This window comes from Gavia stellata, chromosome 14 (genome assembly GCF_030936135.1).
Source record: "Gavia stellata isolate bGavSte3 chromosome 14, bGavSte3.hap2, whole genome shotgun sequence".
NCBI lineage: Eukaryota > Metazoa > Chordata > Aves > Gaviiformes > Gaviidae > Gavia > Gavia stellata.
The window spans coordinates 383,576-402,220 of record NC_082607.1 but is presented as its reverse complement, the minus strand read 5'-3'; the positions used below and the strand labels follow the sequence as shown (position 1 = coordinate 402,220).

Below are 18,645 nucleotides of genomic sequence, written 5' to 3'. Positions count from 1 at the left end.
CAGCTACAATGTAAGCAAACAGATATCTGTCGTGATGGGATGTAACTGTGGCAAAACTACACCAATTACCTTTCCCTCCCAGCTCCAACAGAAGATGGCTCCCTATATTTCAGATACGTCTGCCTCCTGCGCAAAGATACTATTCTCCTGGTGCAGTTGTTACAACTATAAGCTAAGGCATGTCTATTGAATAAATGCCAAAAAGTTGCTCTAGTGAATGGTTAAAAGCCTGTAACAAAATTCACTAGGTCAGTAGATTTGCTTTATACATGGTTCTTATCTTCTGTAATTCCTTCTCCTTCTGGTAATAATTAGCAGACACATACTAATGCTGGGCCTAACACCTATTGATAACTTTTGGATGTACTTGTAAAGGTACTTCTACAGAGCATACCCAGAATGTCTCCTGGATTAAAGTCCCTCTGATGTCAGTCATGTCACCTCCTTAGAAAACATGACAACTTTTGCCCATGAACTGGACTATTGCAGCAGAAATATGTACCAAGATAGTCTGTGATCCTGTGAAAATGAGAGCACCAGGCAGTGACCATCTGGTCACCAGCAGATGGTAAAAGCTTGTGTTAATATTAAATGCGGATGACTCTAACTTGTTAACTTTTCGTTTCCCCATGCACCTTCTCCATGGCCCTGGTAGGTATAACTGCATCTGTAGCTGCACTGCAATAGGGCACAGTTTCTGGGCAGGTGGTAGAAAATGGAGCTTTTGCAGGGAAATTCCTATCATAGTAAAGAGCAGGATGTTGGTTTTTTAATACTGCTTCTCTGCACGTTTTCTGTTAAAGCAGAAAAAAGCAGCAAAAGTGGCAGTAAAAGTTTTCTGGTCTAAAAGGCTTGGACCATTTGGCAAAGAAACTAGAGGTGGTTGTCTTCCTCACTCAGGTCACAGACTGACCTACTCAGAAGGTGAACAGGGTTGCCTTCAGAGAGTCTGTTGCTGCAGAAGTTGGTACATGCATGTGGTGGAAAAGCTGAGTAACATCAGCAGGAGAAGACACTGAGAAAATGGCACTGAGCATCAACAAGTTGGTCTCTGCCTCATGCTGCTGCATGGTGTTAGGTGAGTCAGTGCACTCAGACCTGTGCTTTTCCATTTCTGGATGCCCAGTTTTGAGCCCTCATGCTATGATGGAGAGAGATGCTGAGCACTCTGCTGTGCAATATCATCACACACAAATCAGAGGGAACTGAATTCATGCTTCACAAGCATCCTCAAATTTGCTTTTCCTTGCTCCTGAGCGCTTGACTGTGTAGTCATCATAAAGCTCTTTCATTGTGAAGTGAATGCGAATGTGGAAGAAAAAAAGAAAGAAAAAAGAAGCACATAATTATGATGAATAATAAAAAAAGAGCACTAGTCAGAAAAGCCAAGAGAATGGTAAGAGAAGTGGGTGGGGACAGGGGAATATGAAAGGGAACTTGAAAGATCCTTCTAGTCTTTGTCCATCCTTTACCCTTCACCTAAGTCAGCAGTGAAATGGACTCGTGATACTTCAGAAAGAGGATCCTCGATGACAAAGGACAGAAGAAAGGGAACTGTTCTTCACTTGCATTCTGGTCCCAGGAGTGCGGGGGTCTCTCACAAAGTGCAGGGAAAGGAGGACGGACCTGCAGTGCTGGGAGAATGGGAGAAGTTCTGCGGATAGTGGTGTTTGTGATGGCTTTCATCAGCTGCAACGGTGAGTAAATGCTTCAGTGTATACGAACAAAGAGTACTAAGAGGGTAGGGAAAAATCTTTTGAATTATAGTGTCTTAATTTTTAAAAATTGCCAAGTGTGGAAAGTCTTCATTTTCTTATATGAAAAATAGAGCCTGAGAATTCACATGAGTCTCCTTTGGTATGAGATACAATAAGGTGCTTTTAAGAGTGGAGCAACCGGGACAGTATTGGGCAAAAGGTCAGCTCCCATGCCCCAAAGCATGAACAAAACAGGATTGTTCAGGAATCTTGGAGAGGATCTGCTCTGGTGTGTTAGCTTCCAAAACAGTCTTTGTGAAGCTGGAATATGCATTCTTCTAGAATTTAAAAATGCATCACCGTTGTTATGCTAGCATGGTTCTGGGAAGAAGATGAGCTGTAATTGTGAGACTAAATGCAGGCACACACATGAATCCCTTTGGTCTCTCCTGATCTGCTGACTCTCTAGGTGCATTAGGAGAGGTAATAATGGAACCTTTGCTTCAATTCGTATGCCCATGAGCCACATATGACACTGATACCAGCAGAGGAAGGTTTTGGGAAACAGGAGAAAGGTTCTTTAACAAGTTGTATACAGAAGCACAGAATTGATCCTGAAATTTAGAAAAACAGGTTGAAGTATGTTCCCCATTTCATCATAAAAAAACAGCTTTGCAGATTTCTGGGATCTGCCTCTCAAACGACTCATTGTGAGTTAATGCAACTGAACATAACCAGTGCCTCTCTGGGGAGGAGGGGAAAGGGGGAGTGGGGTAAGGGGTTATGGGTAGAGGTTAGCCAAGTCTAGCTAGATTCAGGTAATTTGCTACTTACTAGAGGCACTTCCCAGAGGAGCTGTGGTCTCAGTGGGCAGACAGCTGTAGCGACTGGGAGAATGAGCCAGGTACCACGAAATCTGCCCCTTCTTCTCCTGTGCCCACTTGAGCGCTTGGCAGGGTGCTTATCTGGTTAAAGCAGGTATGATCCAAGAAATCTAGGTCAGATCTGAAGTTCTCTAAGGCTAAAGCAAAAAAGATCGGGTTTGGTCCACCATTCCTGTTCCAGGTCCAGTACTTCAGAACAGAATCCTAAAGGCTCCTGCTTGCATGGCGCTTCCATGCCACCGGGACAGCTGGTGCTGGCAGGCTAGGAAGGAAGATGCTCAACTGTTTTAGAAAATGGGCCAGAAGATGAGAGTTCAATATTTTTTTTTCCATTATCATGCATTATAGATAATACAAATCCCTCTGATCAGCCTTCTAATCTCTAACATAGCCCTTCAGGTTTTCTTCTGGTCCAGCTCTATTTCCCTCTGGTGGGAGAATTCACATTGTTTGTCTGGAAGACTACATCCCAGTTTAAGAAGTGTCACTGGGATGAAATACTTATTTTAAAAATGCCATCTCAGGGATTTTTATTTTGCTGAGTTTCTCCCACCTTCCAATCAGCTCTCCTTTGGAGTTGTCCCTGGTAATGTTGAAATTGGTCATACACAGAGTGCAGCTGCTCTGCAGGGAATCAGTGGATGCTGCCACCTATTTCATGGCACACAGCAATGCAAAACAATACGGGAGAGATGTTTAAAGAAAATTTTGTCCAGACGAATACACTGGATAGCAAACATACTTGAACTTGAGTGCCCCAAATGCCTTGAGGGTATTTCTGAGCAGTTTTCTAAATAGCCACCACCCTTCTTAGTTTTTCTTGGTGGGAGTCTGTGAAAAGAGGAAGAAGAGAAATAGAAAACCTTTATAAACTGATACATCAAGGAGCTGCATTTGACTGGGATGTGAGATTTGAAGAATGGAGGTGTGCCTACCCTCTCAAAGTCATCTGGTAAAGGAAAACCAAAGCTCCACATCAGAAACAAACTTCCGCTATGCTCAGGCCCAGCAGTCCCCTCAGCTGTCCCCATGGACACAGATCCACAGATGCTTGCCTTCCCCCAACTGGCACCTCCTGTTAGCTCTGGGACAGGCTGTTACACAGAGAAGTGCTTCTCCCTGCACAGCTATACTGCTGGGCCCTGTGAGCACGAGGGAAGTTGCATAAAAAAATAGTAACATTAATGAATGTGAACCTGTTGCATTCATTGTTAATTGCAGTGAAGCAGTAAACTTGCTTTGTTCATCCTTCCTCCCATATAGAAGGTAGAAGTCAGCACTGCAAGTGGTGTTGTCAGAGCATCCCGTGTCAGTGGGGGGAGGCCACTGCTGTTTGACTCATCATGTGCAAGTGTAAGCAGAAATCCAAGCAGCAGAAGTAGGGTGTAAAGGCTGGGGCTAGAGAGCAGGAATAAGAGATGCTCCTTAAGGTCTTGTGAAGACTGTAGCTGTGATGCTGCCACCAGGAGCAGGATGTGTGCCTGTCTGTACCAAGAAGGAATTGAGAACTGGCAAGTGTCGAGAGAGAAACAATAAAAATAGCCATGAGGTTGAAGCAACTGTTCACTTCCCTATGCTCAGTGAGCTGGGGACAGGCCCTGGTTTAGCTGGCTGTGGTCTACAGCACATCTAAGACGTGACCGCATGCTGGCTTCCACCACCTAGTGATTTCCATCTGTCCTAAGGATGTTCTCCTCTTCTGCTGTGTTCTTATTTCTTCCCTTCAACTGTTGTTCCCTGCAGCCCTCCTGGATCTGTCTAGTGTCCACCAGGTCAAGGGCACATGGATGGGATCCACCACTTTACCGTGTACCTACACACCCTCAGAAGGTTTCACACAGCAAACACTCATCTGGAGCATGGAGCGAGACTATAGCACCTCTACCATCTTTCGGAGAGACGATTCTGGTGACCATGTTTTGTTGTCTCAGTTCCGAGACCGGGTCAGTGTCCCAAAGCACAGCCCAGGGGACGCCTCACTCCTAATCGAGAACCTTGAAATCCCTGACAGCGGACACTACACCTGTCAAGTCACATGGAGGTCTGAAAATAACAACTTGATAACAAAGGAGGTGACCACAACGGTTAAAGTTGTCAAAGGTAAACCCAGCAATAAAGCCCTGCTCTTATGTAGCCAGTCTAATCCACAGAGCATGAAGGAGAAGAAGCAGTTGGTGGGAATAGTCTTTCACACCGTATTGTCTACCCACATCTAGGCTGGGTGTTGAGGCATCCTCATCCCTTGCTGGGTTAGCCCTTCTTCTCCACTCGTGGAGGTGTAGGGATGGACTGGGGAAGGGGGATCAGTTAATATATACCCCAATCTGGATCTACCGATGGGCCACTTGAACCCCTGGTGCTTGAGATAACGTCCAGGTACAGTTTTGGTTCTGTGCAGGTGGCCAGCATCTCTGCGGTTCTTGTAGCAAGTGGGACAGCAAGTGGGTGTTGTGCTAGCCAAATCTGCCTTCTCCCCTTCCCAAGCATCCTCAGTGTGTGCTAGAAAGAACTGTCTTTCTGCAAGGGGGGCACCCACTCAACAGAGCAGGACTTGTGTGATATGGCAGTAGCAATGGTGGCATGGCTGGTGTAAACCTTGTTTTAGGCATAGGTGACCTGAGCTTAACCTCTGCAGAGAGGTGATGTGAGAGCAGTGCCCCTCTGCCTCCTGGGAAAGCACTGAAAGCCAGAGTGTGAACCCTCCCCACCATAACCAGGGCCAGTGTGACGTGGGCCCAGTCTGCTTTGTCTTCCAGTTGCAGCGACCAAGCCCGTCATCAGGGCCGGCGAGCTGGGGCTGACGGTCCCGGCAGGAGCCAGGACCAGCCTGACCTGTGTGGCCAGCGGGTCCCCCCCCATCAGCTACCGCTGGTTCAGGGGCACCCCAGGAGAGCAAGCCCTGCTCCTGAGCAGCCAGGCCGAGCTGGTGTGGGACAGCCTGCAGCCCTCTGACACCGGAAAGTACTTCTGTGAGGCAGAAAACAGGGTTGGGGCTGGGGCTGTGCAGCAGAGCGACGCCGTTGAGCTGACGGTGAGAGGTGAGTCCCCAGCCTAGAGCTCCTCATCTCCACTGCACAAGACTGAAGCAGGGAGTTTCCTCTTTCACAGCGGGATGAGGCACGTAATGCTGAATATGAATTGCGTTTTGATTGCCACCCAGAGAGGAAACCACGGGGGCTGGCATCCTCCCTGCTTCAGAGTGTGCCTGATCCGAGCAGGGGTCAGGAAAATGTCCCCTGCGTCCCTCTGGGACCAGGACTGTGCAGGATGGGAGCCTGGCTCCTGCCCTTGGCATGTCTTGCTCTTACCTGCCCTGTACTGCAGACAGGGCGTGGGGGAAACAGCCTGACCACCAGTCTCTCCCGCAGAGTCCCCAGTCACACAGCAGCCCAGCCCTGGGGCCGGCAGGCACAACAGACCCCTGCTCACCCCCCGAGGCGGTGCGCCCCAGCACGTGCCCACAGGTAAGTGACCTGGGCTGCAGGGGAAGGGCTGCTTTCACCAGGGTGCTCTGCGAGTGATGGAGAAGGTGAGTGGGACAAAGCCACTTGACACTCCTTTTGGGCTGCAGATCCTCTTTGCAGGTGGGATAGAAATGGTCCGCCCTGTCCCCCAGGCACAGGTGCTCAGCTGTGGGTAGCTGGGTTGGAGCCCCCCAGGACAGCAGCAGAGCCAGTGCTGGAATGACCACGGCCTGGGAAACCAGGGGGTTGCACATCTTCAGTGGGAGGTCACCTGGGGCAAGAAACCTGGCTTGGGGCTCCGTGCATTAGGGAGCCTTAAAATGCAGCTGGTGATGGTAAACCACCCCAGACCAGCCAGGGAGTCACCACAGGAGAGGTGAAGTGAGAAAGTCCTGTGGAAACCGGGTGAGCCCCAGTGAGACAAAGCTGAAGCATACCCTGGCCATGCTGAAGCCAGCCACAAGTGCTGGTGCCTAGAGATGCACCATGTCGGCCAGGGCTGCCAGGGACCCCTGGGGCGATGGCTGGGGAGAGGGGGAAGCAAGTGCCACATGCTGCCTGCAAGCCTGTTGGCAGAACACACACAGGATGACACATCAGGGATAAAAAGCCCTTGATTTGTCGCTCCGAGAGCAGGTTGAATGGGTGTTTTCTTTCCGTCCACCTCAGATGTATTAGCCTGAGAGAATCAAAGCAGCGTGCTCATCAAAATGGGGCAGGCAGCTTCAGGGCAGCAGTTACGTCTAGCCCAGGAGAGCTGTGCCAGCACTGGGCAGCGGGGTGGGCTCACTGGCAAGCGGAGATCGCTGCCCGCCCCGCTGCTGCTTTGCAGAGCAAACCCAACTCTCCCGACGCCGCAGGGCAGCTCCGGGAAGGGTTATAACGCATTCACCCTTATGCTTTGGCAGATCTGCCTGCAGCAACGCTGGTCTCCAGCAGGGATGACGTTTCAGAGGGGCCTCCCATTGCCACAGGTGAGTGGAGTTCCGTGCTGGAAAATGCAAGATTTGCACTGGCAAGGGCAGGTTGACGAACACTGTCTGTAGGCCAAACATCAAACCTGGCTGCTGCAGGGAACAAATCCCTGGCCCGTCAAACATCGGTTTTCACCAGGCGGGAGCTGCCCCCCGGCTGCCTGTCCGCAGGCCTGCCGGAGCGCAGCTATTGCCTGAAGTTCGCTTGCTGGTTCTGCCTGAAAAGGGCTGAAAACGCTACCGCTGACCTCAGCCCCGGCCTTCGCGGTTTGCCCGGGCTTTGGCTGCGGATGCAGGTTTCGTTCGCCTTAAGGCGCTTCAAAAGCGTGTTTCACGGCGACCCCAGCCCCGTGGCTCTGCTAACGGCGGGCGGGGGGCACGGGCGCTCGGCTGGCGCAGCCCGCGCCGGGTCTCCCCCCCCGCCGCTGCCACAGCGCTCTCGCCCCCGCCCGCAGGTCCCCGGCGGGCCGTGCCGCCCCCGCTCCTCCACGGGCTGGCGGCCGCGCTGGGCGCCGCCGCGCTCGGGGCGCTCCTGGCCGCGCTGCTGCGCCGGCGGCGGAACAACGAGGGTGAGCGGCGGGGGCGGGCCGGGGGCGGGCCGGGCCCGGCGGGGCGATGCGGGGACGGCGGCGGGCGGGGCCCGGCGGGGCGGTGGGGGGACGGGGACGGGGCGGGACGGGCCCGGCGGGGCGACGCGGGGACGGGGACGGGACGGGACGGGCCCGGCGGGGCGACGCGGGGACGGGGACGGGACGGGCCCGGCGGGGCGATGCGGGGACGGGGACGGCGGCGGCGTGAGCGGCGAGAAGCGCGACCCGCGCGCGGGACGGGCGGTAGAGGGCAGCCCCGCTCCGAGGGGACGGGGCGGGCGGGACGGCGTGGCGCCCGCCACGGCTCCATGCCCATCCCCGACATCCCCGTGCCCGTCACCCCATCCCCATCATCCCCACCATCCCCAGCCCCGGCCCCTGCTCCAAGCCCAGCCCCACCTGGGCCCTTCTAGGAAGAGGCAGGGTGGGAGGGTTATTCCTGAAGGCGGGAATACCTGGGAGCACCTGGGGTTTTTTTCCTGTGGCACATTAATCATAAAATATGTTGATGCACATCTTCGATTCTTCCTTTTTTCAGAACCTCTCTATGAAGTTGCTTTGTGAGTACAATTTTTCTCCTGGGACGTTAAGAAGCCTTTGAGGGCATCATACTGATGCCTGGTTCCAAAAAGCTTCTTTGCTCAGTGAAAAGCCAAAGACTTCTTTGACTTGCTGGGGGAGGATTTGAATACCTTGAGACTCCATTTAGTTAGCAGCATGAGGACATTAACATTTTAGTGCAGGAGGCAGCAAGAGAGAGTCTGTTCTTTAATATGTTAAAATGAGAGAAAGATACTCTGGGTCCTTCGCTCTGCCGCAAGGTGCCATGGGAAAACTGTTCTCTGTAGTAAATTCCCACCATTATTTCACAAAGCAAAGAACAGGAATTCTCAGCTCTTCCCTCAAGATAAATTCCTCCTGTACGTGCCTTTCTCTTACAAAACACGTCCCAGTGCTTATCCAAATATTATTTTGTGCAATCCATGTTTGCTTATAATCATACGAACATGTCTTCTGCCCTGTCCTAATCTTAACCTTTATTCCCTTCATACTACTTTCCTATTCAGAGACATACCTTAGCCATCTGTAGCCTCGCACATTGCCATTTTTCCCAATTATTACTGGTAGTTACTTTCTAAAGTCTAGACTATCTGCTGGTAACTCTTCTGAGTATAACATGATAATGACATGAGAGTTTATGGTACCAATGTTAACTGTTTATTGCTTCTTTTTGTGTATGTAATTCTTCTAATGCTACTTTCTAGTGTCTTTCAGAGCCTCCCAGGCCGTCCCTAGATTAATATAAATTTTGCTGTTCCACAGATTATGTGGTAGATCTTGTCTTTGACTAAGATGTAAATCAAATGACTTCTGATTTAGTCGTCCTTCTCAATAATGTCTCTCTCTTGTTTCAGCCATAGCACTGCAGATGTCATGAGATTGGAGACTGATGTGGAAGTCCCTGTTAAGTGCCTACACATGGAAGCAAATTCTAAGACTGAAACATCCAATGACATTTTCACCATGACAGACAATGGCTATGACAACATATGCATAAGGAAAAATCCTGAGTATGAGAACCTTCTGAATGCAATGGAATCAGAATATGAAATAGAAAAAAAATAGTAAAGTACCAGCTTTTCCACATGAGCAGCCATGCAGGGCTGCAGATATTGAGTGGTAAACTTTACCAAAGGAAACTCTTCTTCCTGTCTGCCTTCTGCTCTGATAAATATACCAGTCTCGCTGCTTTCTTTAACCCAGGGGAACTGCATAACCTTCTTGGGCTTTGGCAAATGAGGCCCTCCCTGCCTGTTGGTGCAGAAACCCTCAGCCAAGTGGGTTTTATAGAGTGAATGATTTCTGAGCAGCCTGAAGGACCAAGGTGAGGAAGAGAGGATCTGAAGGAGTGGAAACACAAATGTCTTTAGCCTGCAAATTGAGGTGTAGCTGGGTGCAATGCTGCTAACCAATAACAGCGGCAAGGTGTACTCTCAAATGCATGTTCCCCTGTCAGGACATCCCAGACTGCGAGGAGCCAGGGACTGTGCTGGAAATGGACATCCTCTGGCTTTTACAGCTCAACGAATGCTGGTTGTACATCCTGCTTGTCCTTGAGTCTTTTTTGTTAGAGCATGGTAAAGGGACCACAGAGTGGGGGTTGATGTCCCAGGAATGTCATTGTTGCTATCAGACTGGAGCTCATGGATAGAGGACGTGGGAATGTCCCTGTAGGTGATGAGCCTCCTAACTGCCACCCTCTGGTTTTCTCCTGGAAAAGCAGAATTGGTGTTGAAGGAAATGCTAGCATTTTATTTCTACAGCATGGGGGACAGAGGCATAATAAAATAGAGATAAATTTGAGGCATTTGGAATAATGATTGAGCAAGGGACCTCCCTGGACACAGCAGACTGACACTGATTCAGTCTGTGGGACATGAGTCAATCTGTCCGATTACAACAGAGATATTAGTGCTGACCTGTGTTATGGAGATACTGTGAGTGCTCATGTTTGTAAAATGCCTTGAATAGTGCGTGATTAGTGCAACATATTTTCTTTCACAGGGAAAATAAAACAGGCTTCAAAGGATTTTGTTGCATAGGAATTCTGACTTCCTTGGTATTTCACTATCCAGTGCCATAATTTTTCTGTTGCCTGCAAATTTGTGCCTTTTCTTGGTCTTCTGATTTAATTCTGAAGAACAGGCAGGGTACACTCATGACCACGGTTTGAATTGGAAGTTTGACTTGGGTTCCCTTTTAAAGAAGAGAAGACAGGAGGGGGGCATCAAGTCAGCCCACGCCAGACTCCTCGCATGACTAGACCTCACCACAGCCCCCAAAGATGGTTGTCAGGGTCTTGGTGCTGCCTCCACATGCAAAGTCACAAACCTGCAGCCACCTACTACTGCAGTGAGAGCGCAGTGAGAGCACAGTAAGACACAGCACTCCACACAGTGACAACATCAGGCTGCAGCCTGGAGTCAATGGAATAACACTCATTTCAGTGAGCTGGTCAGAAGCATCAATGCTTGAGCTGGGCACATTTAGGGCTGAAGGTTTGCCATTAGCACCTTTCTTCCAGATGCTTCAGCTAGTTCTAGGGGTTTTTTTAGGAATTTATCACTCACAGCAGGGTGTAAAGTGTTATACTACTAAATCACTCTCAGAAGTTAGAAGGAATCTGAGGATGCTTAATACCAAGTCTTCCTTCACTGCCAGTGGAAGGCTAAAGTGTGCTCAAGAGCCTGAGAAGAGAGGTCATCTAAACAATATTACAAACTTGCCTGTGATTTAGCTCAGGAGTTAAAGTCCTTGACTTTAATTTCAAGCCATTGCTCAACACATTGGTTTGCTCTAAGAAGCAGTTATTTTAAAAAAATGTTCTGCACCTCCCTATATTTTGGTTCTTGGTGACAAATCAGATGATATTCTCTTCCAAGTGGAAAATAGCTTGGTGGCCAATCTGAGCGTGCCACAGTCGCAGCCTCACAGGAAGGTGATGGCTGTGTTGGCTCCGCAGGGCTGACGGGAGCGCATGAAGCCTTACGAGTGCACTGCTACCCCAGTGAACTGATGCCCAGACCACTGAATCTGATCCCAGGGAGCCATGGTGAGGAAAGGTAGCTCTGCACACTGAAAAAACATTTCCTATCCATTTTTTGAGCACAAAGAAGCTAGGAGGATAAGACACAGAGCAAAGCAGAAGACATTGACAGTAAGACACAGGAATTCACTCGCTCCTGAGAGACCGTTTCCTACACACATCTTCCATGCCAGACACAGGCCAGGAGAAGTTGCTGCAAAGCACCATGACTGTGGCTTTGGAAATGCCTTGGCAGCAAATGCACGAGCACTGCTGGGAGGAGGGCAGAGCAGGTCCCACACCACCACCCTGGACACCTTTCAGGAGGGGGCATGGCTGACCTGGCCCAGCTCTGGGCCAGCAAAAGGCTGTACAGGGTCCACACGCAAGCCCTGGCATTTCTGGAGGGCGAAATGGGTAGGCAGCCAGGCTGCTCTGCAGGGAATGCAGAGTTGTTGCGATGGTGCTCTGGGCGTGCGTTCACTGTCCTGCTGCTGCTGGCGTCTCCTTGGACCTCGTCGGAAGTACCACAGCTCCTGCCTGAGCCCAGGAGGGCAGGAGAGAGGGCTACCAGCTGCTGCAGGAAGAAGCGACTGGGACCCAAGCAGCCTTACAGCAGGGCGAGAGGAGGAGGCTAATCCTCCAGGAGCAATGGGGGGTGCTTTGCGGACATGGGGGGGCGAGAGATGGGGTCCAGCTCCATTAGTGGCACTGGAGCTCCTGTGGGGAAGAAATACCCTTGTGTGTCAGGGCTCAGAGAGAGACACCGACTCCCAGGGAGGATGCCTGAAGCTGAGGGAGCTCTCTGTAAGGCAGACGTGAGGAAGCACTGCAGATGTGTGCTCAAGCAATTGGGGAGGGGGCATTATTTTCCTCCTATTCTGGTGCTTGCAGGCTTTGGAGCTGTTTGGCCTGTGTCTCTTCTAGATCAGCCATACATCTGCTGCTGACTGCTCTAAAATCACAAGATCAGCTTAAAAATAAGAAGCCCACATGCCCTACATTAGGTTTAAGACTCTTCTTGGAATGTGCATTTTGGCTTTTCCTTTTTGCCAGCTGGTTCCTGAGCTACAAGGCTATACTTTGCATTTCCAAGGTCTTCCTCTCAAGCAGGAGGGCCAAACTGTGCAGTCTGTAATGAAAAAACCCATCACTTTCGTTAACCCTGAATTTTGTGCAGTCCTAATGAGGAGCCCCCAGACTGTGAGCCCCGTGCTAATGGGGTGCAGGCTTTGCTGTGGGGTGTGCAGTCTGTCACTGCTGCTTAAACTCACTCCAAGGCATTCCTAGATCTCTGGAAAAAATAAATAGAAGAAAAGTTCCTTTTTAAAAAAGCAGCAAGGCTGTGTGCTTAGCTGTTCCTGCCTTCAGCTGAAGTATGTTTCCTCCAATACGCTCAGTCACGCAACAGCCTGGTTTGCTTCCTCATTGTTAATTGTTTGCATCTTGTATGTACTGGTGGTGCTGGGTGCTGCTGTGGTGCTCTGCCCTCCCTGTCTGTCAGAAACCTCCAGGCAGCGTCCCTCTGTCCTACAGGCTTGGCAAGCAGACCAGGGGCAGGGAGGGGGAATGCTACCTGGCTTTAGCAAAGAAAATTTGTAGGGAGAGTTATTGGCTTTTATTAAATCAGTCAGCACAGCTGGGGGAGCATGGGGAAGCAGATGAGCGCTGGGTCACGCAAGCCTTCCTTCTTGGCACTGGCTTGGACCCACATAGCTGTTGTCTCTGCTGCTGTGGATCTTCCCTTCCCAGGTCAGCAGCCTAATAGCTTTTTATGGCCTGAATGCCGGGAAGAAGAGCCTCACTTTTACCTTTAGTGCTCTGAATTACAATGACACTTCTTCAGGTCATCAGGTGATTATCAGGCAAGATCAGGGAGAAAAGTCTCCTGCCCGTATTATGGTTTCATAAACACAGCAATGGACACGCAGGGCTGGTTGTGCTGCAGTGTCAGGCTGCTGCAATTCCCAGGGGAGGAAGGCAGCAGCCGTCAGGGCCTGCCTGTCCTTGCAGGGGCTATGGCAGTGCCAGGCCCCACTCCAAGCACTGGTCTCTTAGCTCTCAGACCTGGCCAGCTCCCCTATCCCAGCTGGAGGGGAGGGGAGCTGTGCCCTGACCAAGGGCAAGAAGTGTGGGGACCATTAGAAATGTGTGTGAGGGTCTCTCGTGCTTTGCACCTGGGGTGAGGTAATTCACCCCACGCAGCAGTGTTTGCTGTAGCTGGTGCATGCGCTCCCAGAAGCTGGCCTTGGAGACACCAGGCTGGAGCAGCAGCTGCTGGTGTCAGCAGTCCCAGGGGTGGTGCAGAACAAAAGAAATGAGGGGAATGGGGACCTGCAGCTGTGCTTACGTGGGGCAGAACTGTTGGTGCAAGGTCGATGCTGTGTGGGAAGGGAACTGAAAACTTCTCAGCTTCCCCATCCTCACCTCAGCAGATCCAGGCCCAAAACACAGGACATGGTGCTCTCTTTTACTGCCCCCCCCCCGCCCCAAGTGCCATCCTCATTAATTTTCAATTAGCCTAGTGTTTTATGCAAGATTTGCTGCCATTATAAGCTCCCAGCTCCCAAGCTCCACTGACAATGTAACACCACAATTTTTCCAACTTTCGATTCCTCCCAGCACTGATCTGCTCTGAGGAGGTCTGGGCGACTTCCTCAGAAGACGTGAAGCCTGGGAGAAGCTGCAGAGGAAGAAGGCAACAGGAGTTAAGACAAGGGTAGCAGATGCCCCAGCTGGAGCAGACACTATGTACCTCATGTTAGCACTGCCTCTAGTTTGGGCAGCAAAACGGCTTTGGTCATAAGCAGCATAACAGCGGAAACACAAAAAAACCTCTCTCCAGGGCTGAGGTTGTTGTTTCTCCCTATGCAGCAAGTGTGTGATTATTTTTTTATTTATATTTTTGGCATGTTTGGTAGTAAAAACCCGTTGGAAATAGAACATTTTCTTCTGACGGTCACGGAGGGCTTTGCTGTGGCCTATCACCGTCAAATGAAAGAACTTCTCCTTTCCTTGCGCTGGTCACTCACCCAGTGACATGACTCATCTGCTGAGGACCAACTCTGCTCTAGCACAGAAGGGAAACCTCAGCTTCCGCTCTGAACCTACACTGCCTCCAAAAAACCTCACTATTTCTAGTGGCCAGCACAATGTCATGAGACTTGCAGCTCCCCTCGCTTCAGAGCAACTGAAGTGTGCGTACAACGGAGGGAACCTGTTGGCTTTACACTTGCTGGGTTTGCCCTGGCCTTCAGAGCCCTTCTGAACCTGCCGTTCTCAGCAGGGAGAAGGGAGAGGAACTCTCAGAGAAATTTGTCCCACCGTTTGTTCATGTAAAAGAGGAAGGGGTTAACTTTCTTCCCCTTCCCCCCCAGCCATCTAGAAGGAACTGGGGGCTGATGGGGTGGGTGTTATTTAAAAAGCAGAGGGGCAAAATCTACTGAAAGTAAAAGCTGGAAATGCATGAAAAAACAATGATGAAAAGCATAAAGGAACACTTGGCTAGCTATGGCGCAGAAGAGTTTGGGTCTGTTGAAACCTTGAGGTCTGTGATGGCAGAAAGGGTTGGGGCTGACACAGCTGCCTGCTACATTAAGGATCCACTAAACAAACCCTGAAATGATAGACTTTGTTCTCTTTTGAAGCTGACCTCAGTGATAAAGATCAGGGTGATGTCTGTGAGTCATGAGTAGGTGCTTGAGAGAGACCACGGGAGTGTGAGTCATAAGGAGTAGGACCGTGCTTGTCCAGCAGTGTACAATAAGCCCTACTGATAGGACCTATTTGAAAAGCAGAACACAATTTGCTTAGGCAATGATATACATTCATTGGTCCCAGCTTTGTACAAATTTCAACTTCTTCAAAATATTTAGCAAGAAATAGCTGCAACAAAAACCTCAAAAGCTTACTATTAAAGTTTATTGATATTCTCAAATATTGCCAAAATTTGCTGGTGGTACTGTCCTAAAACAAGTCAGTAGGGTCTTGGGATTTTTTCTTAGTTTCTGAGTTTTCAATGTTAAATGCTTTTAGAGAGTTTGATTTGTCAAACTGGGCTGGGCACTTCCCCTCTGTCATTCCCCCCACCCTGAGATATCTCAAGCTGCAGATCTGATAAGTCAGTTAATAAAAATGCTTACCAATCATTAGATCTTCAAGTGGGATGACTTAGAGGGAATTACTTTAACTAAATAGCAGAAATGCAAGAAAAGCAATAGGCAACCTTGCTGCAAGTGCTGACTAGGAATAACCATCTGAAAACAAGGAGTCTTCTCCAAACAGCAAGGTTTCAAGGAGAAGCGATGGACTCCATGGCCTAATTTAAAAACAGATTGAGCAAACATGCATTTTTTTCATTGACTAATAGGATAGAGGGAAGATAATCGGCAGCCTCATTAGTACTCCAACTTCAGACAAAAAAAGATTCCTACGTGTCCAAAGGAAAGATTCTGTATTATGGATAACGCTGCCCTTACCCATGATATTGTGATTATAGTTGCCAGAATCCTTGTTAACTGAGCAGGATTATTAACAGCTGGCTAGTTAATGCTGTGGAAGAGAACAGCATTGTCTTTGGCTGCAAAGAATAAGGAGCCAGGGCCCAATTCTCTGCCTTCACAATGCAGAGGAACTGTACCAGCACCACTTCCGTACAGATTTGCTGTTAGGTGGAGAACCCCGACAGGCACTTCTGAAATTGGGGTGGAAGGGAAACCTGACAGCACAGGATCAGAGTCAAGCATTCAGTAACGATGGGATGGGTTGTTCAATACCTCGCTGGGTTTTTGGAGAGGAGCAGAATATGGACATGAAGGCTCCCGCCTGAGCAGGAGGAAGGAGCCGGTCGCCTCAGTGTGCCGCTGTGTTGCTCAGCAAATGCCTCACTTGGGGTATTTGACAAACTGACACTCTGCACACTGAGTGTCAAACTCAGCTTGTCAAATACACGCAGTGCTGCACTGCAGCTCGTGGTGCGGATTGCAGAGGTCTTCGCTGGGGTGCCATCCTGGGCAAATGGAGAGGAAAAAGAAGGGCTGAAGCTGCTGTTAACTTCAGAGGCTTCTTCCAGTTAGCAAAAAACATCATTAACCCTCCCGTATTTCCCCCTCCAATGCTTTTCTTTGGGTGAGAGAGAACCACACAAGCAGACATTGCCTTCTGCTGAGGAAAACGCCACTGTATTAATTCAAAGGCTGAAGCTCTGTGGAGCTGAAAATGATGCTGAGAGCTCCAGACTAACCTTCTGCCTTAGCTATACGGCTACACTAGTAACATGAAATATTGACAAAATGTCCATGCAAACACTCAGCCATGTCATTTGGGTACAACATAATGAAGACCAATGTCTCTCCAGACACACAAAGTCTAGACAAAGATCCAGAGAACATATTGCGAGGGAGCAATTTTGCATTGGACAGAGATAAGGGCATGATAATTTCACAGACTTTTCACAGCTTTCATTTTTAACCTCCTAAATTTGAACAAGTTGTTCACGCTTCTCACATTTAATTCCTTCTATTTGGGTCCCTGTGGTAATTTTGCATTTAAGTGGTCATGTACGCTCGAGTGTCCTTGTATCGTAAAGTACTGCAGCTAAATGCCTAATTCTAGGTATGTGACTATTTCAGTTGTAACCAGTCTGACAGATCCCAAAGAACATGGGATGGCACCTCTGGAGTTAACACAGGTGGTGGCTCCATGCATGCCAAAGGCAAAATTTCTGTTGGCAGGAATAGGCTCAGGGTTTTACCTCTTACTGTACCACTGATAGCTAAAATAATTTTTTTTTACCTAGACCTAAGATCTGAAGATTCACCGCTTCAAGCTTGTCTGAAAAAGAGGTACAGCTCTGCCCCTGGACATACACACAGGAGTTCATCCTTGACTCTGTTGGAGGCAAGGTCAGCTGCCAGCACTGGCTCAAAGTCCAGTGCCATATGTGTTCGCTTTTGCAAAAAAAAGCAGCCATAGCAGCCTCTCGTCCCCACAAACTTCAGTCCCCATCTCTGCCTGCCAGCAGGACGCTCCACTGGTAGGCAGAATCACTGTAAAGATCGTGATACTAAATAAAAACCAAACTCCACATGGGGAAACAATTAACTTCTTCGGGAATGAAGTGAAACTTTCTCTTCCATTGTCAAACTAACCCCGTCTGCTTCATTTCCAGCAGACAGAAAAAGCCCCTCCTGCAATAAATGGAGCTTTCCATCCCCACACGCTGACATAATCCAGCCTTTAAGGGTGAACATATCCCCACATGTGCTCTTCTTTTGCACAAAGACTAAAAGATGCCATTGGTTCCCCTATTCTTTTAACAAGAGTGTGCATTAAATGCAGAAATTCACTTAAAGAAAATTACATAACAAAACATACACGAGAGACGATATTGCTAAGTATTACTGTGCTCTGTGTCCTTCTCGGATGTTGACCGTTCAGAATTTCAGTCTAAAAACAGATTTGAAATTCTGATACCACGCAACTCTCCCGGAAAAATTCATCATGGATTCTAAATCACACCCATTCTGCATAACACTGTTTTAATGTAATTCATATTCTCTGCAGCCAGGCCCAGACATAGCTGAGTTTTAAGCACAGTGCCTTTAGCTTCCTTCCCAGTCCCCTGATTTTAATTTCACATGACCAGCAGCACCAGTTTGTGAGGAAGCAGCTGCGCTATTTTCAGTATCAAAATGAAAAACTAAAATGGATATGTTAATTATATTTTGGGAGGTAGGCTATTAAAGACACAAAAGTAGAATTCAGCTGACATATATTAACAGCATCATAGAGTGGGCAATTTATTAACCCTTTTCTATCTCTAACTTCTGGGACTTTATTTTATACAAATGATCATAGGATCTGATCTAATATCACACACACGGAAATATACCCGGAAAGGGCAAGTTTTTTTCATGTGAAAGCACAAAATAAAAAATGGTAATGACAATACGTATTCTTTATACGTGCTCTGAAACCAGCAGAGAGTGAAATAAGATTTAACAGCAAGGGAACAGCTACAGCTTTAAAGATAAGATCAGTTTCTAGACTGTGTTACTACAAAGGCTTTGCAATTCCTACATTGCCCCTGCCCTCCACATTAGGCCTTTGGCGAGATGTAGATAGTGAACAGTTCTTTGTTCTGGCTTCTAATTCAGAATGAATTTCAACCACATAGATAGAAATAGTATGTTGCAATGGATAAAAGAAGCACGTGTATTTCATGAGCATTAGAAAACAGTGTTAATAAGCTGATTTAAGACCAGGCTAGCAAAAGACATACTGGTTTAAGCAGAATTAAAACTGATTTCTGTTATCCCTCTCAAGCTCTTACACCACTGTAGTGATACTCTCTGCAGTACAAAGCAGCCGCAGGCGTCTTCAGGCACCTGGGCCTTCCCAGCAGTTTGTCACCCTTGTGCAAATATTTTAATGTAGCCAAGGCTCTGGG

General features: G+C 48.8%; 1 protein-coding gene across 1 annotated transcript; it reads left to right on the top strand.

The window, feature by feature from the left end:
• The first annotated feature begins 1,510 nt into the window (after positions 1–1,510).
• Positions 1,511–9,235, top strand: LOC104260819 (V-set and immunoglobulin domain-containing protein 4). The gene is made up of 8 exons (XM_059824558.1): positions 1,511–1,697; positions 4,325–4,681; positions 5,338–5,619; positions 5,950–6,045; positions 6,954–7,070; positions 7,475–7,588; positions 8,148–8,169; positions 9,025–9,235. Exons 1-8 carry the CDS (start codon positions 1,643–1,645, stop codon positions 9,233–9,235), a joined length of 1,254 nt encoding a protein of 417 aa, XP_059680541.1. The 5' UTR covers positions 1,511–1,642.
• Positions 9,236–18,645: the final 9,410 nt, after the last annotated feature.